General features: G+C 36.5%; 3 protein-coding genes across 5 annotated transcripts; all 3 read right to left on the bottom strand.

Moving 5' to 3' along the window:
• Window positions 1-5: 5 nt before the first annotated feature.
• On the bottom strand, window positions 6-5,260 carry LOC107036597 (transmembrane protein 64). 2 transcript variants are annotated; one of them, XM_015254667.1, is made up of 4 exons: window positions 4,959-5,260; window positions 3,078-3,622; window positions 1,405-1,566; window positions 6-1,021 (listed from the first exon to the last, which is right to left on the bottom strand). In XM_015254667.1, the coding sequence occupies exons 2-4, from the start codon at window positions 3,603-3,605 to the stop codon at window positions 857-859; spliced, it is 855 nt and encodes a 284-aa protein (XP_015110153.1). In that variant the 5' UTR covers window positions 3,606-3,622; window positions 4,959-5,260; the 3' UTR covers window positions 6-856. The 2 variants fall into 2 exon arrangements, with proteins under 2 accessions (XP_015110153.1, XP_015110145.1); XM_015254659.1 differs by lacking the exons at window positions 3,078-3,622; window positions 4,959-5,260 and adding an exon at window positions 2,094-2,634.
• Window positions 5,261-6,275: 1,015 nt separating this feature from the next.
• Window positions 6,276-15,210, bottom strand: LOC107035691 (chitooligosaccharidolytic beta-N-acetylglucosaminidase). 2 transcript variants are annotated; one of them, XM_015253361.1, is made up of 8 exons: window positions 15,015-15,210; window positions 14,078-14,144; window positions 12,621-12,807; window positions 11,534-11,768; window positions 10,019-10,343; window positions 9,007-9,334; window positions 7,875-8,270; window positions 6,276-6,641 (listed from the first exon to the last, which is right to left on the bottom strand). In XM_015253361.1, the coding sequence occupies exons 2-8, from the start codon at window positions 14,134-14,136 to the stop codon at window positions 6,396-6,398; spliced, it is 1,776 nt and encodes a 591-aa protein (XP_015108847.1). In that variant the 5' UTR covers window positions 14,137-14,144; window positions 15,015-15,210; the 3' UTR covers window positions 6,276-6,395. The 2 variants fall into 2 exon arrangements, with proteins under 2 accessions (XP_015108847.1, XP_015108764.1); XM_015253278.1 differs by lacking the exon at window positions 15,015-15,210 and having other exon boundaries at window positions 14,078-14,184.
• A 1,546-nt stretch (window positions 15,211-16,756) lies between these two features.
• Window positions 16,757-19,594, bottom strand: LOC107040360 (dorsal root ganglia homeobox protein). Its single transcript, XM_015260465.1, has 4 exons — window positions 19,346-19,594; window positions 18,735-18,869; window positions 18,404-18,678; window positions 16,757-17,761 (listed from the first exon to the last, which is right to left on the bottom strand). Exons 1-4 carry the CDS (start codon window positions 19,421-19,423, stop codon window positions 17,470-17,472), a joined length of 780 nt encoding a protein of 259 aa, XP_015115951.1. The 5' UTR covers window positions 19,424-19,594; the 3' UTR covers window positions 16,757-17,469.
• Between the last annotated feature and the right edge of the window lie 934 nt (window positions 19,595-20,528).

Below are 20,528 nucleotides of genomic sequence, written 5' to 3'. Positions count from 1 at the left end.
GGAATATTCATGTTCTCATTAAGAACTGAAGTTAGGGAATTCTCGTCTTCCTGCCGCCTAAAAATGTGGAATTTCGTTAAATTTACAGTGAGATTTTTCCTCCCTAAATCAAATTCAAAGTCGCTCTCATGGAAAGCACTAGCCCCCAAAATTTCGATTTTTTTTAATAGTGTACGTGGAGCTTGTTTTAAATTTGATAATTTTTGTTGTGCTTGTCGGTTCTCGAAACGTTAATTATTCACACTCACAAGGTGCAGTACCACACGTTGACGAAAATAGTGCACGTCATATCAGTTTTATTCTTAAACTAAATTACTTCGACTTTCCCAAGAGATTAAAATACTTCAACACAAAAATCTAAACATAATTTCTATCGCTGTCAAAGGTTATCTCAATACTAGATTCAATTATCCTTCGCTATTTTCTTTGGAGGAAATACATATAATTCTCTGGCGAGAGTATTGTCGATCTCTTCTGCATACACCAGAAAATTGATTTGATTAAAAAAATGTATGAAAAACTCTGCGTTCGAAACAAATAGGCCTGTCAATAATTGGTACCATGAACCATTGAAAAATTAATCAACAGGGGATATATGAATACAAAGAAACTCAACAATTGTATAAACGGAAGGTCAACGATGTAGTGCAGAAAATTCGTTTCGCCATCGAAAGCATGATTTTGTTTGTTTGGCACAGCTAAACTGATTGAATTTTTCCAGACTTTTCGTTCACGAGAGAAAATCATAGTCGAGTCATTTATGATAACGAGTGCTGAACGAAGACGAGACCTACCTCGATGTGACCTGGAGCTCTTGAGGAGAATATTCAATATTTGTCAATAATTACATTGCGCATTACGCAATGAGCGTCACGAGTGATCCTTTGGACTCGGGTAGTGCGTCATTGAGGTAATGAGAATTATCCGTCATGGAGGCAAGATCTGCCTCCAGGAGAGCTAGATGCAGCTCGCGTCGGGCTTTCTGAACTACGTATACCATCAGTGAGACAGCAACGAGTATCTGAAAGCAGAAAGCATTATTTACACAAGACTTTCAGGAAGTTTCTTGCGAAATTTGAAGTGAAAAATCTATAAATTTTCAACAACTACTAATTTACGTGAAGTTTTCCTCTGGGGTGAATTTTATAGACAGAAATGTCATTAAATCTTTGGAATACTTAATGAAATTACAATTACCAGATCAATATAAAAATGGAAATGAATGGGCTGACATGAAAAGCTCAATTTTGCTGAATTTCCAGGATGAATAAGGGATTTCATGAGCGTTTTGATATTAAATTGAATTCGAATTCAGTGAAGCATATTCGGAATTGTTATTTTTTTTATGAATACTTTGAATGTTCATTCTTCTAATAATATTATCCAAGCTTTTCGTCATTTTACCTGAATACAGAAGACTACGTATCCCGTCGCAGCAGTATGTTTATCCTCTAACACGTCTTGCATTGACCTTAGACTACTTCCGAGGTAAACATTGATTATTTGCGCTGGGAGGAGACCTATTGCACTTGCGATATGATATCTTAAGCCACAAATATTGCTGACCTGTCCAAAGCAAACGAAATCAGAGTTTAGGACTGAAGAAAATTAGAGACAGAGAAGGAATTCGATTTTTCCGTAGAACTCATTCTGTTGAGATATTTCCTACAGAAGTTAGTAAAATCATATCGAAGATTCTTATAAAAAACGTCTTAATAAAGAAAAAAAAACTTGTATAGAAAGATGAAATTCTGCTGATTTTTTCTATAAAATAGTTTCTCTTGGACATTTTCTAAAAAAAGGGCAGTAAAAAACCTAATAGAAAGTTCAATAGAAAAGTTCAATATGTAATCTAACCAGTTAATTTTATTTTAATTATTCATACACACTATGTAATATATAAGTTATGAGTCCCGTTATTGGCTAACGCTGTTGTACTCTGAGGAGCCAATGAAAAATGAAAAAAAAGAGAATAAATTCGATAAAATTTTCTATTGAATTCACTGAGTTTTTCTCTGAAATTTTTTCCTGCCTCGGGTTTCAAAATTTCTAATTAACGATAGAATGGTCTGGGTCTTGTGTTTCGTACTCACAGCAAAAATAGTATTTTGCAGTCCGAAAGGTATAGGCGTGAGCCTCGCAAAGAGAACGACTCTAAAGGCCTGTGGTCCTGATATGACTCTCAAGATAGCCCTCGCAGTTTCGCTCCTCAAGAGCGCCCCGATAGGTAATTTGGTGGATAGAGCACTGAGTGTAGTATGTGCCACTGCGATTCCCAGATTCGCCCCCAGGACGACCATGGCAATGCCCCTGACAATGCCAAACATATACCCACTCGCAATGATGAGGAATAAATACCCTATGACTATGGGAAACGAAACGACTGTAAAAAGTGCCGTGACGATGACTGTGATCACCCACGTGTCCTGGTGCTCAATCCAGTAGAGCAGGACTTTAATGTAATCTCTACAGATGAAGACAATGGCCCCGAGAAATCCCAGAGTGGCGATTGTCACTGCTATGTAACAGGCTGAGTTTGAGCTTATGCAGTTGCATCTTACTCCGGAGTTTTTTATTGGACGAGAACTTGTTTCGAGGACGTCCAAGTCTATTATGTCCATTTTAATTTATTATTCTTCTGAAAATGGATATTCAGGTCGTGGAATAATTGATAGTTATGTACTGATGATTAATATATCGATTACATGATGAATGGAATTATTCAGTGAAAAATTAGAAAATAATTCATGGATAATATCAGTCATTCAAATTACATTTCGCAGGAAATTAATCTGTTTTAGAACCAGCGCTTCTAATAAATCAATCAGTAGCGAAGTGGTCAACCGGTTTAAGTCGATTTTGGTTATTGGCCAGTTTTTAATGAGTATCTCGAAATCTAAGGGAAATGGCAAAATTTTTCTCGTAACCTTTTTAGTAGCACTTAATTCACTCTTGAAAAAAGGTTATTATGAAAATTNTTGAATTCACTGAGTTTTTCTCTGAAATTTTTTCCTGCCTCGGGTTTCAAAATTTCTAATTAACGATAGAATGGTCTGGGTCTTGTGTTTCGTACTCACAGCAAAAATAGTATTTTGCAGTCCGAAAGGTATAGGCGTGAGCCTCGCAAAGAGAACGACTCTAAAGGCCTGTGGTCCTGATATGACTCTCAAGATAGCCCTCGCAGTTTCGCTCCTCAAGAGCGCCCCGATAGGTAATTTGGTGGATAGAGCACTGAGTGTAGTATGTGCCACTGCGATTCCCAGATTCGCCCCCAGGACGACCATGGCAATGCCCCTGACAATGCCAAACATATACCCACTCGCAATGATGAGGAATAAATACCCTATGACTATGGGAAACGAAACGACTGTAAAAAGTGCCGTGACGATGACTGTGATCACCCACGTGTCCTGGTGCTCGATCCAGTAGAGCAGGACTTTAATGTAATCTCTACAGATGAAGACAATGGCCCCGAGAAATCCCAGAGTGGCGATTGTCACTGCTATGTAACAGGCTGAGTTTGAGCTTATGCAGTTGCATCTTACTCCGGAGTTTTTTATTGGACGAGAACTTGTTTCGAGGACGTCCAAGTCTATTATGTCCATTTTAATTTATTATTCTTCTGAAAATGGATATTCAGGTCGTGGAATAATTGATAGTTATGTACTGATGATTAATATATCGATTACATGATGAATGGAATTATTCAGTGAAAAATTAGAAAATAATTCATGGATAATATCAGTCATTCAAATTACATTTCGCAGGAAATTAATCTGTTTTAGAACCAGCGCTTCTAATAAATCAATCAGTAGCGAAGTGGTCAACCGGTTTAAGTCGATTTTGGTTATTGGCCAGTTTTTAATGAGTATCTCGAAATCTAAGGGAAATGGCAAAATTTTTCTCGTAACCTTTTTAGTAGCACTTAATTCACTCTTGAAAAAAGGTTATTATGAAAATTTCGCTATCTCCATTAAATTCGGAAATATTTCTGGAAAACTCAACTAAAGACTAAATTGACTTAAACCGTTTGACCACTTCGCTACTGAAATAATATTGACGTCCAAGTCTATTATGTCCATTTTATTTTATTATTCTTCCGCAAATGGATATTCAGGTCGCGGAATAATTGATAGTTCTGTACTGATAATTAATATATCGATTACATGATGAATGCAATTATTCAGTGAAAAATTAGAAAATAATTAATTAATATTAATAATTAATATCCGTCATTCAAATTACATTGGGCAGTAAATTAATCTTTTTTGAACCCATCTCGTCCAATAAATCAATAATAATTCAACAAAATAATATCGTTGAAACTTGCAGAACCTTTTTATTTATATAGAGTCGATTTTTTCGTGAAATTGTGGATATAAAGACAGTTGTTGTCATTACGATATAATTATTTTAGGGCGAAAAATTAATTGTTTATGAATCATTTATGAAAAGGGCTGCATCCTTAGAAAAATGGCGATTTTTCAATTATTTCATAGTAAATAAACTTTCAAGTTTTTCCTAATTTTTTAAATGTTTCTCATTAAAAATATTTTTTCTGGGAATCTATTTTCTGTTTTACAAGATCTTGTTCTCGAAAACCTCGCGGTAAAAAATTGATTGTTTATAAATTTCTTACGGAAACGTTTACAATCTTAAAAAATTGTTTTGAAATGATTTCCGTCCTCGCAAAGTGGACTCTTTCAAATTTTATTCAAAGATTGTGAAAATGCTTCCTAACGGAGAGCCTTGAGGTTTGAATTTAAAAAAATGCAGAGTAAAAAGGCTAAAAACACTAACATTTCACGTTTTCGCATCAACATCTGATGATAATTAGCCAAAAAATTAATTCCAAATTATCTGAAGATGGAAAGATGACCGAAATGATTTCCATTGTCATCAAAATATCAGAATTGTTGAATAATTCATTCACTGTATTAAAAACCGATTAAGCTCACCTAGTTAGCAGACTAAGAATATATCACTGGAGTTCGGGAAAAAAAACTCATCACAAAATAATTAAAAAATTCATGGCAATGAATACACAACGGTACTTCAAAAACATAACCTAGAGTGATGAATTAGCGGGTATAAAACGCGTTCTCCCGGGTTTTAATGCCACGACATTACTCCCTGACATTTCATACGAACTATTCTAAGATCAGTTGAAGGAAGACGCGATTAAATAAACATAATCTTGTGGTTTTGCTATATCCCGGAAGGCTCTATTTCCGATCACTACCATCGATTGTCAAAACGTCAGCTGAGCACTGCTGTGGTAGTGTATTAGTGGGAGGCATACGCAGGCGTAGGCCAGATCTCATCATCTGAACACAGATAATCAGATAACTCTTGTAACAAACACAGAATGCACCAACCGTCATGTATGAATCTTTGTTTGCATACGTGTAAGAATGCATTTTATTCCTCAAGTCGTAACACACGTGAAATAATCGGATTCATTGCTGAATGTCACAAAAGAAATTAATGTTTATTTCCTGCAGTTTTTTTGTAATCACTACGCAATAATTATTCACTAATCGTGTAGACTAGATGAGTTTCATATCAAGAATTTCTTCGTATTCATGTATTTCGTCGAAGGACGGTACTCCTCAATTGAGAATTATTGAGAATAATGGATGGGTGAATGGATGAATAATTAAAGGAGAAAGATGATAAAAAATCTTTTTTTTTCATGGTTAATACATTTTGTATACGACATATCGTCCAACAAAAGTTCTATATCATAAAAGTTTTTATTTCGGAATCTTCATGCATCAAGTAATGATGCTGTTTACTCCTCAATTGATAATAAACTTGAATAATGAAAACCAGTGAAGAATAAAATAGTTTTTTTAAATTCAATACTGACTTCAATCTAATATCAAGGAGATTTCTGTTCTAGAATGAATGAATACAATGAATGATTGAACGGGTGAATAATGAAAGGATATAAATGACCAAAAATCGTATTTTTTCATGGTTAATACATTTTTTATACGACATATCGTTCACCAAAAGTGCTATATCATAAAAGTTTTTGTGAAGTGAAGAATAAAATAGTTTTTTTTAAATTCAATACTAACTTCAATATAATATCAAGAAGATTTATCCGTCTATGGCTTGTGTAGATGTAAAGCTGTAAAAGTAGCGTCAAGGAAATAAAATATTCTATTTATGTTCAATCGGGAATAAACTTCAGAGAATAACACTTCAACACCAGAAAAATCGATTCAATTGTAATAATCATCTTCAAAAAATGTTCCAAACTAGAATACCATATAAAAAATATTTATTCATTTACAATTGTCCAGTTTCCAACGGATAATAATCAACGAGATCAATCACATTCAATGCAAAAATTCCGAGAATACTAAAAATTTTGGTAATTAATTTCAGTCGCACTTTGTTGCGTGCTGTGCACACCACGCCGGGGATATGGCATCAGCCTTGACGTTCCGGCTCTCCAATCTCTCCCTGTGAGCCTGCAACCTCGGCTCGACGTCGACGGTTTTGAGGGTCGCGGAGTCTGTCCAGAGTCTCTCGCCGGCTGCTGCCGCTCTCGGCCAGATGCGAGAGTCTAGGCCACCCTGATTCACGTACTCCCCCCACATGCAGACTTCGCCACCGAGGACAGTCTCCTGAAGTTCATTTTCAAGGTAAGATACATGAAAAATTCAACATTATCACGGGTGCATGAACAGTATTTTTTTTCTTTCATTGAATCGGTGGAAGAAATCTAATTGTACCGTAAGAGAAATGTTGTGTTTGAGTTACATAAGACTCTTTATTTACAATTACTCTATTCATTTCAACAATTTTTTATTGACAATCAATAAGTTCGTGTATTTTTTCAATGGAATTCTCTGTTAGAATCAAATAAACTATTAATTTGATTCAAGTAAATACCAGCAAAACAATGACTTAACTTAAATCAAGGGTTCACTTGTTTTCTTAAAAATGTGCAGTAAGAGAAATGTTGTGTTTAAGGTAAATAAGACTCTTTATCGACAATTACTCTATTCATTTCAATAATATTTTTATTAACAATCAATAAGTTCGGGTATTTTTTCAACGGAATTCTGTTAGAATCAAGTAAACTATTGGTTTGATTCAAGTAAATACCAGCAAAACAATGACTTCATTGTTAACTAATTGAGTCTTAACTTAAAACAAGGACTCACTTGTGTTCTATTTGAAAACATATTTATTTGATGTGTTTTTTGATAGACTCATTGGTTTTATCAAATGCAAATAATTTCCCTGGATTTATGTGAAGTCTGAAGATACTTCACTGGGAGCAGAAATCAAAAGGAAATAAGGTTCTTTGAAAGAGATAACTATTTCGCAGAAGCAACAATTTATTGGAAAAATACAAAAATTTCATAGAAAAACCTCGTGCATTCCCAGGAAAATTCTATTGGATTTCTAACTGCGCGTTTTTCTCAATGGAATTCATATGGAATAATATAATTGAATTTCTACGGGGCTTATTCAATCGCGATTTTCTACAGAAATTCCTCGGCTCAAATTTTCGATGTCTTTTTTATTGAAAAGAGAAGAACAATCGAGGTGAAAAATCATATCATATTCATCATATATCATATTTTTCATAGAACGATATTTTTTCGAAACGCGTAGTGAAGCTGCGGATTTCTTCAATAGAATCAAAAGTTGATAAAATTTCTACTGGAACTTCAATCGGAATCCAATAGAATTTTCTATCGAATTCACTAGCTTCTTCCACAATATTTGCATGAATAGAATGTGCATGAATAATTAGGACCGTGCAGTTTTGATCCAATATGCCCGTTCAGGGTTAATCGAACCGATTCAGAGCGATCAAAATTAGAATTCAGAGAAATCTCACGTACCTCCCTCGGGATTCTATTCTCGTAGACATCTCGCCACGAATGGTACTTTGTGCTCCCCCAGAAGCCGTGATCCAAGTACCAAGCGTCTTTCGTTGAAATAATCAATTTATACCCACGTTTGAGGAGTTCCTCGGGAACGGTAGAAGCAGCTGGCACCCACGTTTGGATGATAAATCTATTTTTGTCGAGGAACTGCTCAATGACATTGGGCTCAGTGAGTCCAGAGCTCCAGATGATCACAGAGTCGTCCTTCTCTTTGAGGTCACTTATGACCTTCAATTGCTTAATGTGGAACTCTCCCCAGAGTTTGAGAAAGTCCTCGGGGGTTCTCCCCCAGCCTCTCCCCTGCATATTCTCCACGATCTCTTCGGTGGAGTTCCAGCATGGCAACCAGAGCTGGAATTTCAAATTTACGAATGGATTTTAATTTTATGAATGGGAATTTTTCTCTCATTGTTAATTCTGTTGTTCATTTCCAGCAACTTTAAGTTCGTGAATCAAGGCCATGGGATAGTGGAAAAGAATAACAATACTCAATTTGCTATAAATTGGCAATGTTCTGTTTTTAGTTTTTAATGATCTAATCAATTTGCAATCATCTGGATTAATTAATTTATTCATTTATTGACGTGGGGATATTTGACTGGCATCAATTTGCTGTAAAATCGCAACGTTCTGTTTTTAGTTTTTAATTATCTGATCAATTTGCAATGTTTTGCTTTTCTTCGCATTCATCTGGATTAATTAATTCATTTATTTATTGGCGTGGGGATATTTGACTGTGACTGAATCTAGAAAAGTTAGTGAAGAAGAATGACAATACTCAATTTGCTATAAATTCGCGATGTTCTGTTTTTAGTTTTTAATAATCTAATTAATTTGCAATGTTTTGGTTTTCTTTCCATTCATCTGGATTAATTAATCAATTAAATTATTAATGTGGGGATATCTGACAGTGACTGAATGCAGAAGAGTTAGTGAAAAAGAATAACAATACTTAATTTACTATAAATTCGCGACATTCTGTTTTCAATTTTTATTGATATGATTAATTTGCAACGTTTCGCTTTCCTTCGCATTGGTCTCGATCGATTAATTAATTAATCAATTTATTGACGTGGGGGCTATTTACCTCGTCTCCTCCAACATGAAGGACGCTATCATTCCCCAATATCGAGAAGAATTCCCTGTAAACGTCCCTGAGAATATCGAACACATGAGGATTCACAGGGTTCAGTTGTCCACAAGGGGGTTGAACACAGAAATTCCTCCAGGGCTGTTGCTCAACACAAACTGCGAGCTTCCCTAGCCCCGCAGTCTCGCCCCACTCCCAACCGGTTGCCGCATGGGCTGGAGAGTCCATCTCCAGGATCACCCTGACTCCACGGTATTTCGCGTAGTTTTTTATACGCCCCACGTCCTCTGGGGTGTATATCATCCCAGGGGAGTAAGCACCATACCTGAAAACATGTTCTCAAAATTCAAATCCAATGCCGTTTTTCGTTTCTTTTAGAAAAATCACCAATTTCCGTTCATTTTTCAATTTTTTAATTTTTTTATTTCATGAAAAATAAACCGCACTGTCAGGAATGCGCATCTTAAAAGGGATTATCAGATGAAAATTCTGTTCTCGGCATAATGTAAGTATCGAGTTAGTTATGGCGTGATATTAATGTCTTGGAAATTGCTCACGACCGAGTGATTGTGGAAGAATCTATTTCTTAACAAACTACACTCGAACCACCCACTCCCGAGATATTTTATGAAATATCGAGTGCAGAATTTTCTTGACTCGTTTATTTCCACAGCAATTTTAACACCAAATTATCGCAATGAAATAAATAATTCACTTGATTTTACAAATTCAATTGAGTGAAATCGCATATTCAAGGAAATTCGCCTGATTTTTCCTCGTTTCTATTGATTTTCATGAAATGATTAAATTAAAATTGAGTTTCCATAGTTTTTTCCATCAAATTGTAAATTTTCAATAGCGAAATTCCTTGAAACTTCAGGCGAACCGTCATCTGATAAAAATTTCCAAAAAGTTGACCGATAATTTCAGCCTAAAATTTTTAATGGATAACGCATAGAATTTTTTAACCCTTTCGTTTTAATAATTTTACTCCTGAATTTATTCTTACCGCGACATCAACGGTCGACTCTTAATCTGCAACGGAAAGCTCTGCGAATCAGTGGCGTGCCAATGCAGCACATTCATTTTGGTCGCTGCAAGTCCATCGATAGTTCTAAGAATCGCTGTCACCGGCAGATAATTCCTTCCAGTGTCTATCATCAGTCCCCTGTGCTTGAACACCGGTTTGTCCTCAATATCAGCCTTATTGACGATCACCAACCCCCTCTTGATACTGGACTTGACGATCGGTGCAATTAGCTGCGAGAGAGCCTCCAGAGCGTGACGAGCCCCGTAAACCGTGTGCGCAGTGATAATAACGTCCGCCTCGGTGCCTGAGGATACGAATATTCTCCGAATTATTCACAAAGAACAAAAAGTTCCGTCCCCAATTACTGTGGATTTGTCGCTGATTTTCAGAAATTAATCCCCAATGATTATACGAAGGGAAATTTTTTAGAAAAATTTGAGTACTCGGACTGGAAATTTTATTGGGTAACACGTGAATTTTTTTTTGTATTGATATGACATTCTTAGAGATATCCTCACGAAATTTTACTAGAAACAGCCCAAAATTCTACTGCAGCTATAATTTTTCAAAATGGAACAGCTAGAATTTTGCAAAATTGAACAGCGCTAGAATTTTTCTAAATTGAACAGCGCTAGAATTTTTTTAAAAAAATTCAACGAGTGCAAAATTCTGAAATTGAAAGATTTTGTCCTGAATTTTTAATGACATTATCAGTAATTACTGGGGATATTGCCGCTGATTTTCAGAAATTAATCCCCAATGATTATACAAAGGGAAATTTTTTAGAACAATTTGAGTACTCAGACTGGAAATTTTATTGGGTAACACGTGAATTTTTTTTTGTATTAATATGACATTTTTAGAGATATCCTCACAAAATTTTACCAGAAATAGCCCAAAATTCTACTGCAGCTACAATTTTTCAAAATGGAACAGCTAGAATTTTGCAAAATTGAACAGCGCTAGAATTTTTCTAAAAAAATTCAACGAGTGCAAAATTCTGAAATTGAGAGATTTTGTCCTGAATTTTTAATGACATTATCAGTAATTACTGCGGATATTGTCGCTAATTTTCAGGAAAATGTCCCTGATTTTCACGGACCCTTCTCCAATTTTCCGAAATTTGTCACCAAAAATTAGTGATCAGAATTATCGAGGATTGATTTCCCAAAAATCAGTGGGATATATTCTTGAAAATCAAAACTTTTTTCTCTCTGTCTTGAGTTCAGCAGCGAAGTGGTAAAACAGTTTAAGTCGACTCATCTCCTAGTTGAGTTTTTGAGGAATATTTCCGAATCTAAGGGAGATACCGAAATTTTCGTAATTACATTTATTGTAGGTCTCACTCGGCTCTACAAAAAAGGTTATGACAAAAATTTTGCCATCTCTCTTAGATTCCGAGATATTCATTGAAAACTGGTCAATAGTCGAAATTGACTTAAACCGCTTTACCGCTTCGTTGAGTTGAGTGTCCCTGGTCTATCCCAGTATTACCTTTACTAGCGATTCGAAGAGTGTAGTCCTCGCGGGTATTCCAGTCGAGTCCGAGGCTCCCCGACTCCACCTCGATGTGGACAGTCACCGAGGAGCCGACTCCATCACAGTTATTACCGCAGTATGATTGAACGTTTGATGTAAATATGTCGATTACTTCGGAGATAAATGAGTCGACTCCCGAGGGGATCGCTTTCACGTCGAAGATAATTTTGTCGGGTTGTATGGGGAGATACTGCAAGAGTAATAATGAAGTAAGAAGGTGAAGAGATAAAACGAAACGGAGGAAAGCAAATTATATGCCCATTATTAACGTTTCTTACTCGGTATTTTCGAAATTAATAGATTTGCAATAATTTCTTTGAAGACATTTTTCAATTCATTCTCAAAAGTCTCTTCATTTTGAAGATATTTGTGGGATAAAATTTAATTTCTGATGGATATTATTCTGTAATTTCGTATGGAGGAAGTGGTAGAGATAACGCAAATTGAATAAAGCAAATTGAAAACGGTTTAAGTCGATTTTGACTATTGGCTATTTTTCAGTGAATAACTCGGAATCTAAGGGAGATAGCAGAATTTTTGTCATGACCTTTTTTGTAGCACTCAGTTTGCTGTAGAAAGGGGTTAGTACGAAGATATCGTTATCTCCTTTACATTCGGAGATATTCTTGAAAAACTCAACTAAGAGATACGTCGACTTAAACCGTTTTACCACTTCACTACTGAATTTCTCTAATTTCGCGAATATTTTAGAAATGAAAAACTTCAAAAAACTTAATAAAAAGACCTTATGTAGCCTTTGAAATTTTCTACAAGAAGGTCTCTTGATAAAATTCCATAAATCTCTCCACTTCGAAGACATTAGCAAAATAATATTTCCACTTTGCATTCATTTCGTTTTATGACTTGATAACAAAAAATAATAATGGAGCATTGAAGGAAGTGGTGAAGCGATACAACAAAATGAATAAAAAAAATTAATCTCTCAAAAAAATAAATCCCTTGACTCCAAAGGCATAAGCGAAATCAATTTGAATTCGTAATTAATTTCGTTTTACGATTTCGTAATTAAATTCATACTAACATCTTTCCCAATACTAAAACTTCCAGTGGGTAAAGGCCACAGGCCGGCACTGGCTCCGCACACCAGCTTGCAAGCGGCCAAAGTCGTGTGCTGTCCATTGATTTTCAATTTCTCGTGATCTAGAACTGATAGCGGTCGTCCCGTTCTCTGGCATTGCTCATTAATGCACTCAAAAGTCCGGAAGAAACTAAAGGGCAAAAGTTAATTGTAAATGAGGGTTTGCGACCCTCATTTACAGTTAACGTGAACTTAATGAGCGAGCATTCTCGTAATGACAGGTTTTACGCAGTTGAAGCGAAATTCCTGAGGAGTTAGGTGTCTGGTTGCTTTGGTAAATTGATAAATTGTGTGAATACACTGTTAGAAAATTATTCTTGAAATTTCAAGTGAAAAAACTTGAAATTTTCAACAACGGCAAAGTTACATGAAATTTCTGTATCTTTCTTCATTGACGAATCAGTTAATTTCTTCAATATTGAAGTATACGGCACTGAAAAACCTTGAAAATTTTGAAAACTCAGGCAACAACTTTTCTGAATCCTTGATCTATTGAAAATTGAATTGTATGTGCTGTTCAATTTTCACGATGAGTTTAGAAACTCAAGCTTTCATTGAAAAATCGATGATTTTTTAACATGAAACCCTAATTTTCGTGAATTTTCAAGATGAATGAGAAATTTAGTGAGCGTACAACATCGAAAATTTAGATGACGCTGTGACTGGAATTTCGCAAAATTTCTAGCAGTGTAGGGAACTTGCATGCCCCTTACTTTTCCCTATTCCGCATTCTACCTAACCCGTAGATAGTTGAACGAAAAAAATTATGGAGAAATATTAGAAATATTAAATAGATATTTTATAATAATTGAAAGAAAATCAGACGCTTTTGAAATCTACTGTTTCGTTCATGACGTCACAAAGTTGCATAAGTAGCGCTCCGTTTGTCGAATGTAAGACGAGAGGGGAGCTGCCGCCATCCATTGGATAAGGCGCGCGTTAGGTTAAGGTTAGATTGGCACGAGCCATTCTGCGATTGGTCCAGCGTTCGACCACCCCTGTGGCGTCATTAGCGATTTCAAAGCGTTTGAAATCTTCAAGCTTCAACAGTCAACTCTCAACTATCAATCAATTATCAATTATCAACGAGCAATATTTCTAACATTCATGAATGAAAAATTAATCATTCAAGGCTGAAGCGTGAGATTAATAGTACAATATAGTACAATGGCACAAATTTCGTTTTCAAGGGATGTGAGGACAGACAAAAGAATGTGTAAACTTCGCACTCGTTAAAAACGAAGTTTATGCCCGAATGATCTATAATATTTTATGTCCCGCCGTGCAGAAGTCGCGTTTTAAGCGATAAATTCGACTCATTGCACGTAGTGCCATAAAAAATTGAAAAAAATCATGCAAGTTCCCAAGTCTTTTCATTGTTTCCATTGTTGCGGGCTCACCTGGCTTGATGGCTCTCGGCTGCGGTGTACAGTAGGATCCAGGCAACCGCAAATATCATTTCGATAGCTAGAAACAGCGAGAAGCAAATGACACACGTCACCCTCATGTTCAGCGAGAAATTGTGAACGCGATGTCAACGGCGGATATAGTAATCCATGCACTTAATTGATTCAGCCCGATTGCAGGGCGAGTGGAACAAGGGACCGACAACAATGTTCCCGCAAAGTTCAGCGCTAGAATTTCAAGTTTGGCAATTGTAATTGAACCTCAGATTAGAGTTCATCGTACCAATACAAGTTGGATTGAGCACGAGGTGGAACTAACTAAGGCTCATTGTTCGCCACTAAAACTGTTGCACTTGTGTGCGAATGAATTTTGCGATGCGACACAGCGCGATGAATACAAATGCACGGAGGAAGAGGGGCGGAGAGGAGAGGCGCAATGAGTTTTTGCTTTGCTCGTGTGGTCTTGATTGCATTTCAACGACTGCAGGGGACGATAAGCCATTTCCCGGATGCTGTTTGGTAGAAAATACTTAACATTTTATCTTCATTATTATCGGTATTTCAACACGGAGAGAAATATTCAATAAAAATTACGTATCTTTTCCGTAATTCCGGAGCGAAATTTGGATGTAGGAAGTTTTACGGAACTGTCTCGGAATTTTTCCGAAGCGTTCCGTAATTTTTATTTGAATCTCCTGTGAAAAATTACGATACGGTCACTTAAATTTTCTGAGTCGATTCCGTAATCGGTGAGCGAATTGTGAGTTCCGTAATTTTTACTGAGCATTTCTCTCCGTAAAGCACTTGGGGATAGCGGGGACAGTTTGATTCATCATTCCCAATCGAATAATGACTAAAGTCATTTTTGGAGAGATTACGAGTTGTTGGACTTAAGAAACAGATGCGACAGGGGATTAATTAGTTTTCTTACCTCTTGGAGATTGTGATTTACGTAACTAACATCTCGACGATATTTTCAATGATATTTAACGGGTGAGAATTATCAAATCCCGTTTTAGGCTTTGAAAGCGTGTAAATACATTTTATAAAACGTTAGAATATTCTCATGTTCAACGAATGGTTTGCGAACGAGCGAGGCCGGCGGTCCCACGGGAACTGAACTTGAAATGCGCCACGAGGAGGCGCGTAAACTCTTGTTGCCTCTCCTTTTCACTCCAATAGTCAGCCACCACAAGCCACCGGCCGTCCTCGTCTTACCCTTTTCCACTTGGCGTTCGCCAGGCTACTCTTTCTCTTTTAATTCTTTTTTTTTCGTTGCACACACAAACGAGCGGTTGACCCAGTGTGTGGATGAACCGGTCACCACTACATTATGTAGCCTTTTGGTATGGCTGTGTCGAGCCAATGCATGCGGTCACATACAGCCCGATCTTATAAGTCCTGCATTACCACGTGCACTACAATAGTTCACATTTTACGGGTTATCTTCGTGGTTCGGATGGGGTCTTTAATCAAATGCCGAGGTCAGCGGATCGATTTTCATTATCGAGTGAACGCGATTGATGTTTTTGTATTAAGTATCAAGTATAATTGCGGGTTTCGCAATCAGAAAATAGTCGATAATTATCGGTGAATTGAAGACATAAAGTATGCCGGAGGAATTTCCACCTTTACGGCGAGAAAAACGTTCTGATTTTCAGGAATTTATACTCAATTGTTGTTTTTTTTTAGTAATTTTTAGTGACATTGTCACTATTTTTCAATCATGTCGTCACTAATTTTCAGGAGAATGTCACTGATTTTCAGGGATTTTAGTCAAATTTTGCGGGAACTAGCGCCAAATTTCAGTGATAGACATCAGAGTTATTGTCGTCAATCTCAAGTATCATAAATAATTGGTAATAGATGTCTAAAAGTCAGTGACATCTCTTAAAATCTAATAGTTTTTCTCTGCGTTGCTCATGAAAAAAATGGAATATACTGATTTTTATCGTGATTTATTCCAGAAGAATCCTTCGAGAGAAATGATTACCGTGCGATATTTATAATCCATCTGAATCAGCAATCGTAACGAATACCTAATTACCGTGACGCAAGGAAGAGTCATAAGGATCAAATTGATGAATAACTTCTTTTATTCATGGTCATTATTATTTCATAATAACTTCAAATTATCCACTTAACCCGATTGTCGAACTTACATAACACATTGGTACGAAGAAAAAACAGCGAAATTAAAATTGAGGGTATAATTTGTTGCTTGTGGTCTCTCGTTTCATAATAGTACGCGAATGTTACAAAGTTGTGGCACCGTTTCGCGAATTTTGATGCACGGAGAGAAAAGTATGGTGATAATTATGGGTTAATTTTGGTAATTGTGAAGCGTATCGACCCCTCAATAATTATGATATTTTCACAAGAATATTGTGATTTTGACGAGAGTTGTTGCGTTTTTTTTTTACTAAAGTTCTGCATTAAAAAAAATTTTTGCTTAAATTTCCAGCGCACCTCCGAAATTTTTATCATATCATGTCATCATCATTATCACATCCTTATCATTCATCATCATTATCACGTAATTCCATGAAAATTAACAGAAATCACGAAACTTCAAGCAAATTGAGAAATTCTTGTCTTCCTGTTGCTCAAAAATTCGAAATTTCTTCAAATTTTCAGTGAATTCTGAAATTCCACGATGTGTCTCCCCTTAAATCGAATTCTATGTCAATGAGAACGACATTTAATGCAATTTTAATTTTATAAAATAAATTTTAAGAGGAAGAACAATGAAATTTCCAATTTCACTGAAAATTCAATGGCATTTCGAGTTTTTGCGCAGCAGAAAGACGTGAATTCCCCCATCTACATGAATTTTTCATCAAAATAATGAATGAAAAATCTAAAAATATATTCATCTGAATTTTCCTGATTTCTACAATTTTTCACGCAATAATTGAACTCGAATTTCGAGTGTCCAATAATTTTTCATTCAATTGTGAATTTTGAATGGCGAAAGTTCTTGCAATTTGCGTGAAACTGTCATTTGATTAAAGTGTGCTAACAACTCCTCAGAAGCCAATACATTACACGATTACTGAAAACCAGGGGTAATTTTTCTGAGATCCGTCTCTCCATGCTTCGTCAATGGATTCTCTTTCAACTGAACCCAAAAAAAATAATGGCACCTCATTGTTGCTTATTTTCTTCCTGTCTCTGATCCCTAGAAGTAACTACGCGTCCATTACAGTTACCAACTAGTCATTTGCCTGCATTTACGATTTTTTTTCAAAGATATGCTGATTGCGGTTTATTTACATGAGCGTTGAATTCAAGGACAATTATTCGAGGAGAAATAGTCAGACATGAGAGTAGCAATCACTGGAGATCCACTAGGCGTTCAACATAAAGAGGTGATTTCACGTTGTCTAGTTGTTATTTCTGTTGCCATTTAGAGTTACGTCTAGTGGCTCGTCCATGGACATCGGCACAGGGCTCAGGTCATGCCGGGATTCACTCGGAATGTGGTGAAAGAGCGGGGGAATTTGAGGGTGACGTGTGGGGAGTGGAGTCTTGACAGTCAGATCCATTTCTGCCTCTTGGGGTCTGTCACGAGGCGCTAAATCCACTTCGACACTTGATGGTGTTGATGTACTTCGTGGCGGAGAACCACAACTGCATTTGCCATGTTCTGGCGATTTTTCACATGTCATTGAGTATCTGAAGACATGAAATTGCACAACAGTTTTGTTTCATTCAAACAAATCAATTCGTCGTATTTTATTTGTCGTTTCCAATTCGAAAATTGATTTAGAGGTTCTTCTCTTCATTTCCCTTCCTTCGACATGATTAATTTTTTTTCATTTAAAATTTATTTGCAAATATTTTATTGCTTTTTTGATTTCTTGAGAGGGAAGTTATTTAATCACATTGTCTTCAAACATAAAATTCGGAATTTTCCAATTCTCAAATTCATTTTGAGTTTCTTCCCTTCATTCCCCTTCCTTTGAGACGAATAATTTTTTTTTATTTAAAAATTAGTTGAAAATTTTTTATTTTTTCTCATTTTTTGAGAAGGGAGTTATTTAATCATATTATTTTCAAATATAAATTCAGAGATTATTCTCAACTTCTTCCGAATTCTAAAATTCATTTCTTCTCTTCATTTTCCTTCCTGTGAGATGACTAATTTGTTTTTTCATTCCGACATTAATTGGGAATATTTTACTGTTTGTTTTTTAACTTCTCGAGAGGAGAGTTATCCAACCACATTCTTTTCTCAAAAATGAATTCGGTATTTTTTTCAATTTTTCTTCCAACAAAAATCGAGAAATCGGTAAAAAAATTTACTGAGATATTTACCCGTGTGGAGGTAAAATGCGATAATCCCTGCAGACAGGATGCCCAGGATTATCCGGAAGTTTATCAGGAGCACCTGATATTTGCGGTGGCGAGAGTCCCGCCGAGGGTGGCGGGGGTGGTGTAGAGTCTGAGCGTTCTACGCCAGCCCCAGGCGGGGGTCTAAGTAGAAGTGGTGCCGCACTGCCAAGACCGAGGCAACGCATCCTCCAGGCGTCCTGGAGCAGCTGAAGGCGCGCCTGCTTACGCCACTTTGCTCGTCGGTTCTGGAACCACACCTGAAGTTTCCGCAATTATTCACTCATTCTTTTTATTTTTCTTTGACGTCCTTTACCTGAACTCGAGCTTCTGATAACGAGATTCTGAGGGCCACCTCTTCGCGCAAGAATACATCCGGGTAGTGGGTCTTCTGGAAGAGGGACTCGAGCTCTTGGAGTTGCTGGGGTGTGAAGGTCGTTCGATTGCGTCTCTGCGGCAGAGGAAATTGGAAAGAAAATCTAATATAATTCTCTTATCGGGTGAATCCATTAATCAGTGATTTAATTACTCCTTCATTAATTTTTTTATTCATCCCGCTTTTATCGCCACTAGGATTTCAGCGACAAATGGAACATTCTGATAGCCGTAATCCGTCTTTCGAAACTTATAACGTCTTCAAGGTTTCATAAATCATGGAAAAAAAATTTAACTATACAAATTTATCCACGTGGTCTTTATCAGACATTATTGTCACGATATTTCCATAATTATTACAGATTTTTTGAGGAATTAAGCGCTACTTCACGCGAAACATCATCGTTATTAATGCTTTGTTATTTAAAATGCAAAAATATCAGAGTTTAATTCCGTCTATTTAAAAAATAATTGTTAAAGCGAGGAATTGAGAAAAAATAGTTTGAAAGTATCGAGGAAAGATAGTAAGAAAGAATAGAAACGTACACTGACCTGACGCCGTCGGCCGAACATGTACTCAGTGAGAAGATCGGCCTGAGGCCCAAGGGGCGACAGATAAGGCCCAGCCATGTCCAATAATTCAAACTCACACCCGAAAAAAAATGAACTCAATCGTCTCTATTCATTCATTTAAATTGCAATTCTCTGTTCAAATTTTTTTCCAATGCCACACGACAATTCAAAACTATTCTCCAAGTATTTTCAATGACACTTGCACCCTCTTCAGGGGTGACTTGTACCGGTGCCGAGGGATGAAGACTGACTGAGCGAATCTGCGCCACCGAGGCACCTCACATAACCCCTCGCGATAACCGAGGGTTGCTCGGAGATTGCGCGAATATGGGGATTGGTCCGAGGGTTGGAGTTTGGGGCGGTTACCACCGAGTCCACACCCTTCGAAAAACCGTTTTCACGTGGAAATAAAAAGACCACGGGGAGGAAAACAAAGATAAAGATACAACTCCACAGAAACCGCGGGATTTATGGCTAAAAGGGGGGGGGGGGGGAAGGAGAGGGGAGGGCCACACTAGCCTATCCTTCGAATTGTAATCATTGTCTTTCAACTTGTGTTGGGTATGAGTCTCGGAATTCTTCCTTATTCTTCTCTTTGATGAATTATTGCCATTCGATTGTGGCATCCAAGTGTAGTTTCTTTTTTATTCCATGGAAAAATGGGCATAATTGGAACTAAAATCGGGGGACAATATATTCTTTGTAGTATTCTTTGTAGTTTTTTTTATCAGAGTCCCCACAATCTCAATTTCATTGATTATTATTCGGATTTATCATTGAAAATAACTCCAGAAAATGAATAAATTAACTAATTGATCGCATGTAACTGTGAGATCTTCTTTCTGGATTTAATTAGTCATATCAAATACTTAAACATATTTTATATCAATAAATACTAGACCTCAGCAATTAACCAAATCCAATAACTTGAGAAGATTATGCAATTCAAATCAGTAGCGAAGCGGTAAACCGGTTTAAGTCGATTTAGACTATTGGTCAGTTTTTAATGAATATCTCGGAACCTAAGGAACATAGAAATTTTTTTGTAATAACCTTTTTTGTAGCTCTCAATTATCTCTACAAAAAAGGTTTCAATAAAAATTTCGCTATTTCTCTTGAATTCGGAGATATTCCTCAAAAACTCAGCGTAGAGCTAAGTCGA

Source organism: Diachasma alloeum, unplaced genomic scaffold (assembly GCF_001412515.2).
Source record: "Diachasma alloeum isolate Michigan unplaced genomic scaffold, Dall2.0 Dall_scaffold_00176, whole genome shotgun sequence".
Taxonomy (NCBI): domain Eukaryota; kingdom Metazoa; phylum Arthropoda; class Insecta; order Hymenoptera; family Braconidae; genus Diachasma; species Diachasma alloeum.
Note: the sequence above shows the minus strand (reverse complement) of the source record. Positions and strands in the feature narration are given on the sequence as shown.

Coding starts and splice junctions, on each gene's coding strand:
- LOC107036597 (XM_015254667.1), bottom strand. CDS start 3,605: ATGGACATAATAGACTTGGACGTCCTCGAAACAAGTTCTCGTCCAATA. Junction 1,567..3,077: donor TGCAAAATACTATTTTTGCT/GTGAGTACGAAA, acceptor TGCTTTGGACAG/GTCAGCAATATTTGTGGCTT. Junction 1,022..1,404: donor ACGTAGTCTTCTGTATTCAG/GTAAAATGACGA, acceptor TTCTGCTTTCAG/ATACTCGTTGCTGTCTCACT.
- LOC107035691 (XM_015253278.1), bottom strand. CDS start 14,184: ATGAGGGTGACGTGTGTCATTTGCTTCTCGCTGTTTCTAGCTATCGAA. Junction 10,344..11,533: donor TCTTCGAATCGCTAGTAAAG/GTAATACTGGGA, acceptor TCGTATCCTCAG/GCACCGAGGCGGACGTTATT. Junction 9,335..10,018: donor AGTCGACCGTTGATGTCGCG/GTAAGAATAAAT, acceptor ACATGTTTTCAG/GTATGGTGCTTACTCCCCTG.
- LOC107040360 (XM_015260465.1), bottom strand. CDS start 19,423: ATGGCTGGGCCTTATCTGTCGCCCCTTGGGCCTCAGGCCGATCTTCTC. Junction 18,870..19,345: donor TGTTCGGCCGACGGCGTCAG/GTCAGTGTACGT, acceptor CCTCTGCCGCAG/AGACGCAATCGAACGACCTT. Junction 18,679..18,734: donor TATCAGAAGCTCGAGTTCAG/GTAAAGGACGTC, acceptor CGGAAACTTCAG/GTGTGGTTCCAGAACCGACG.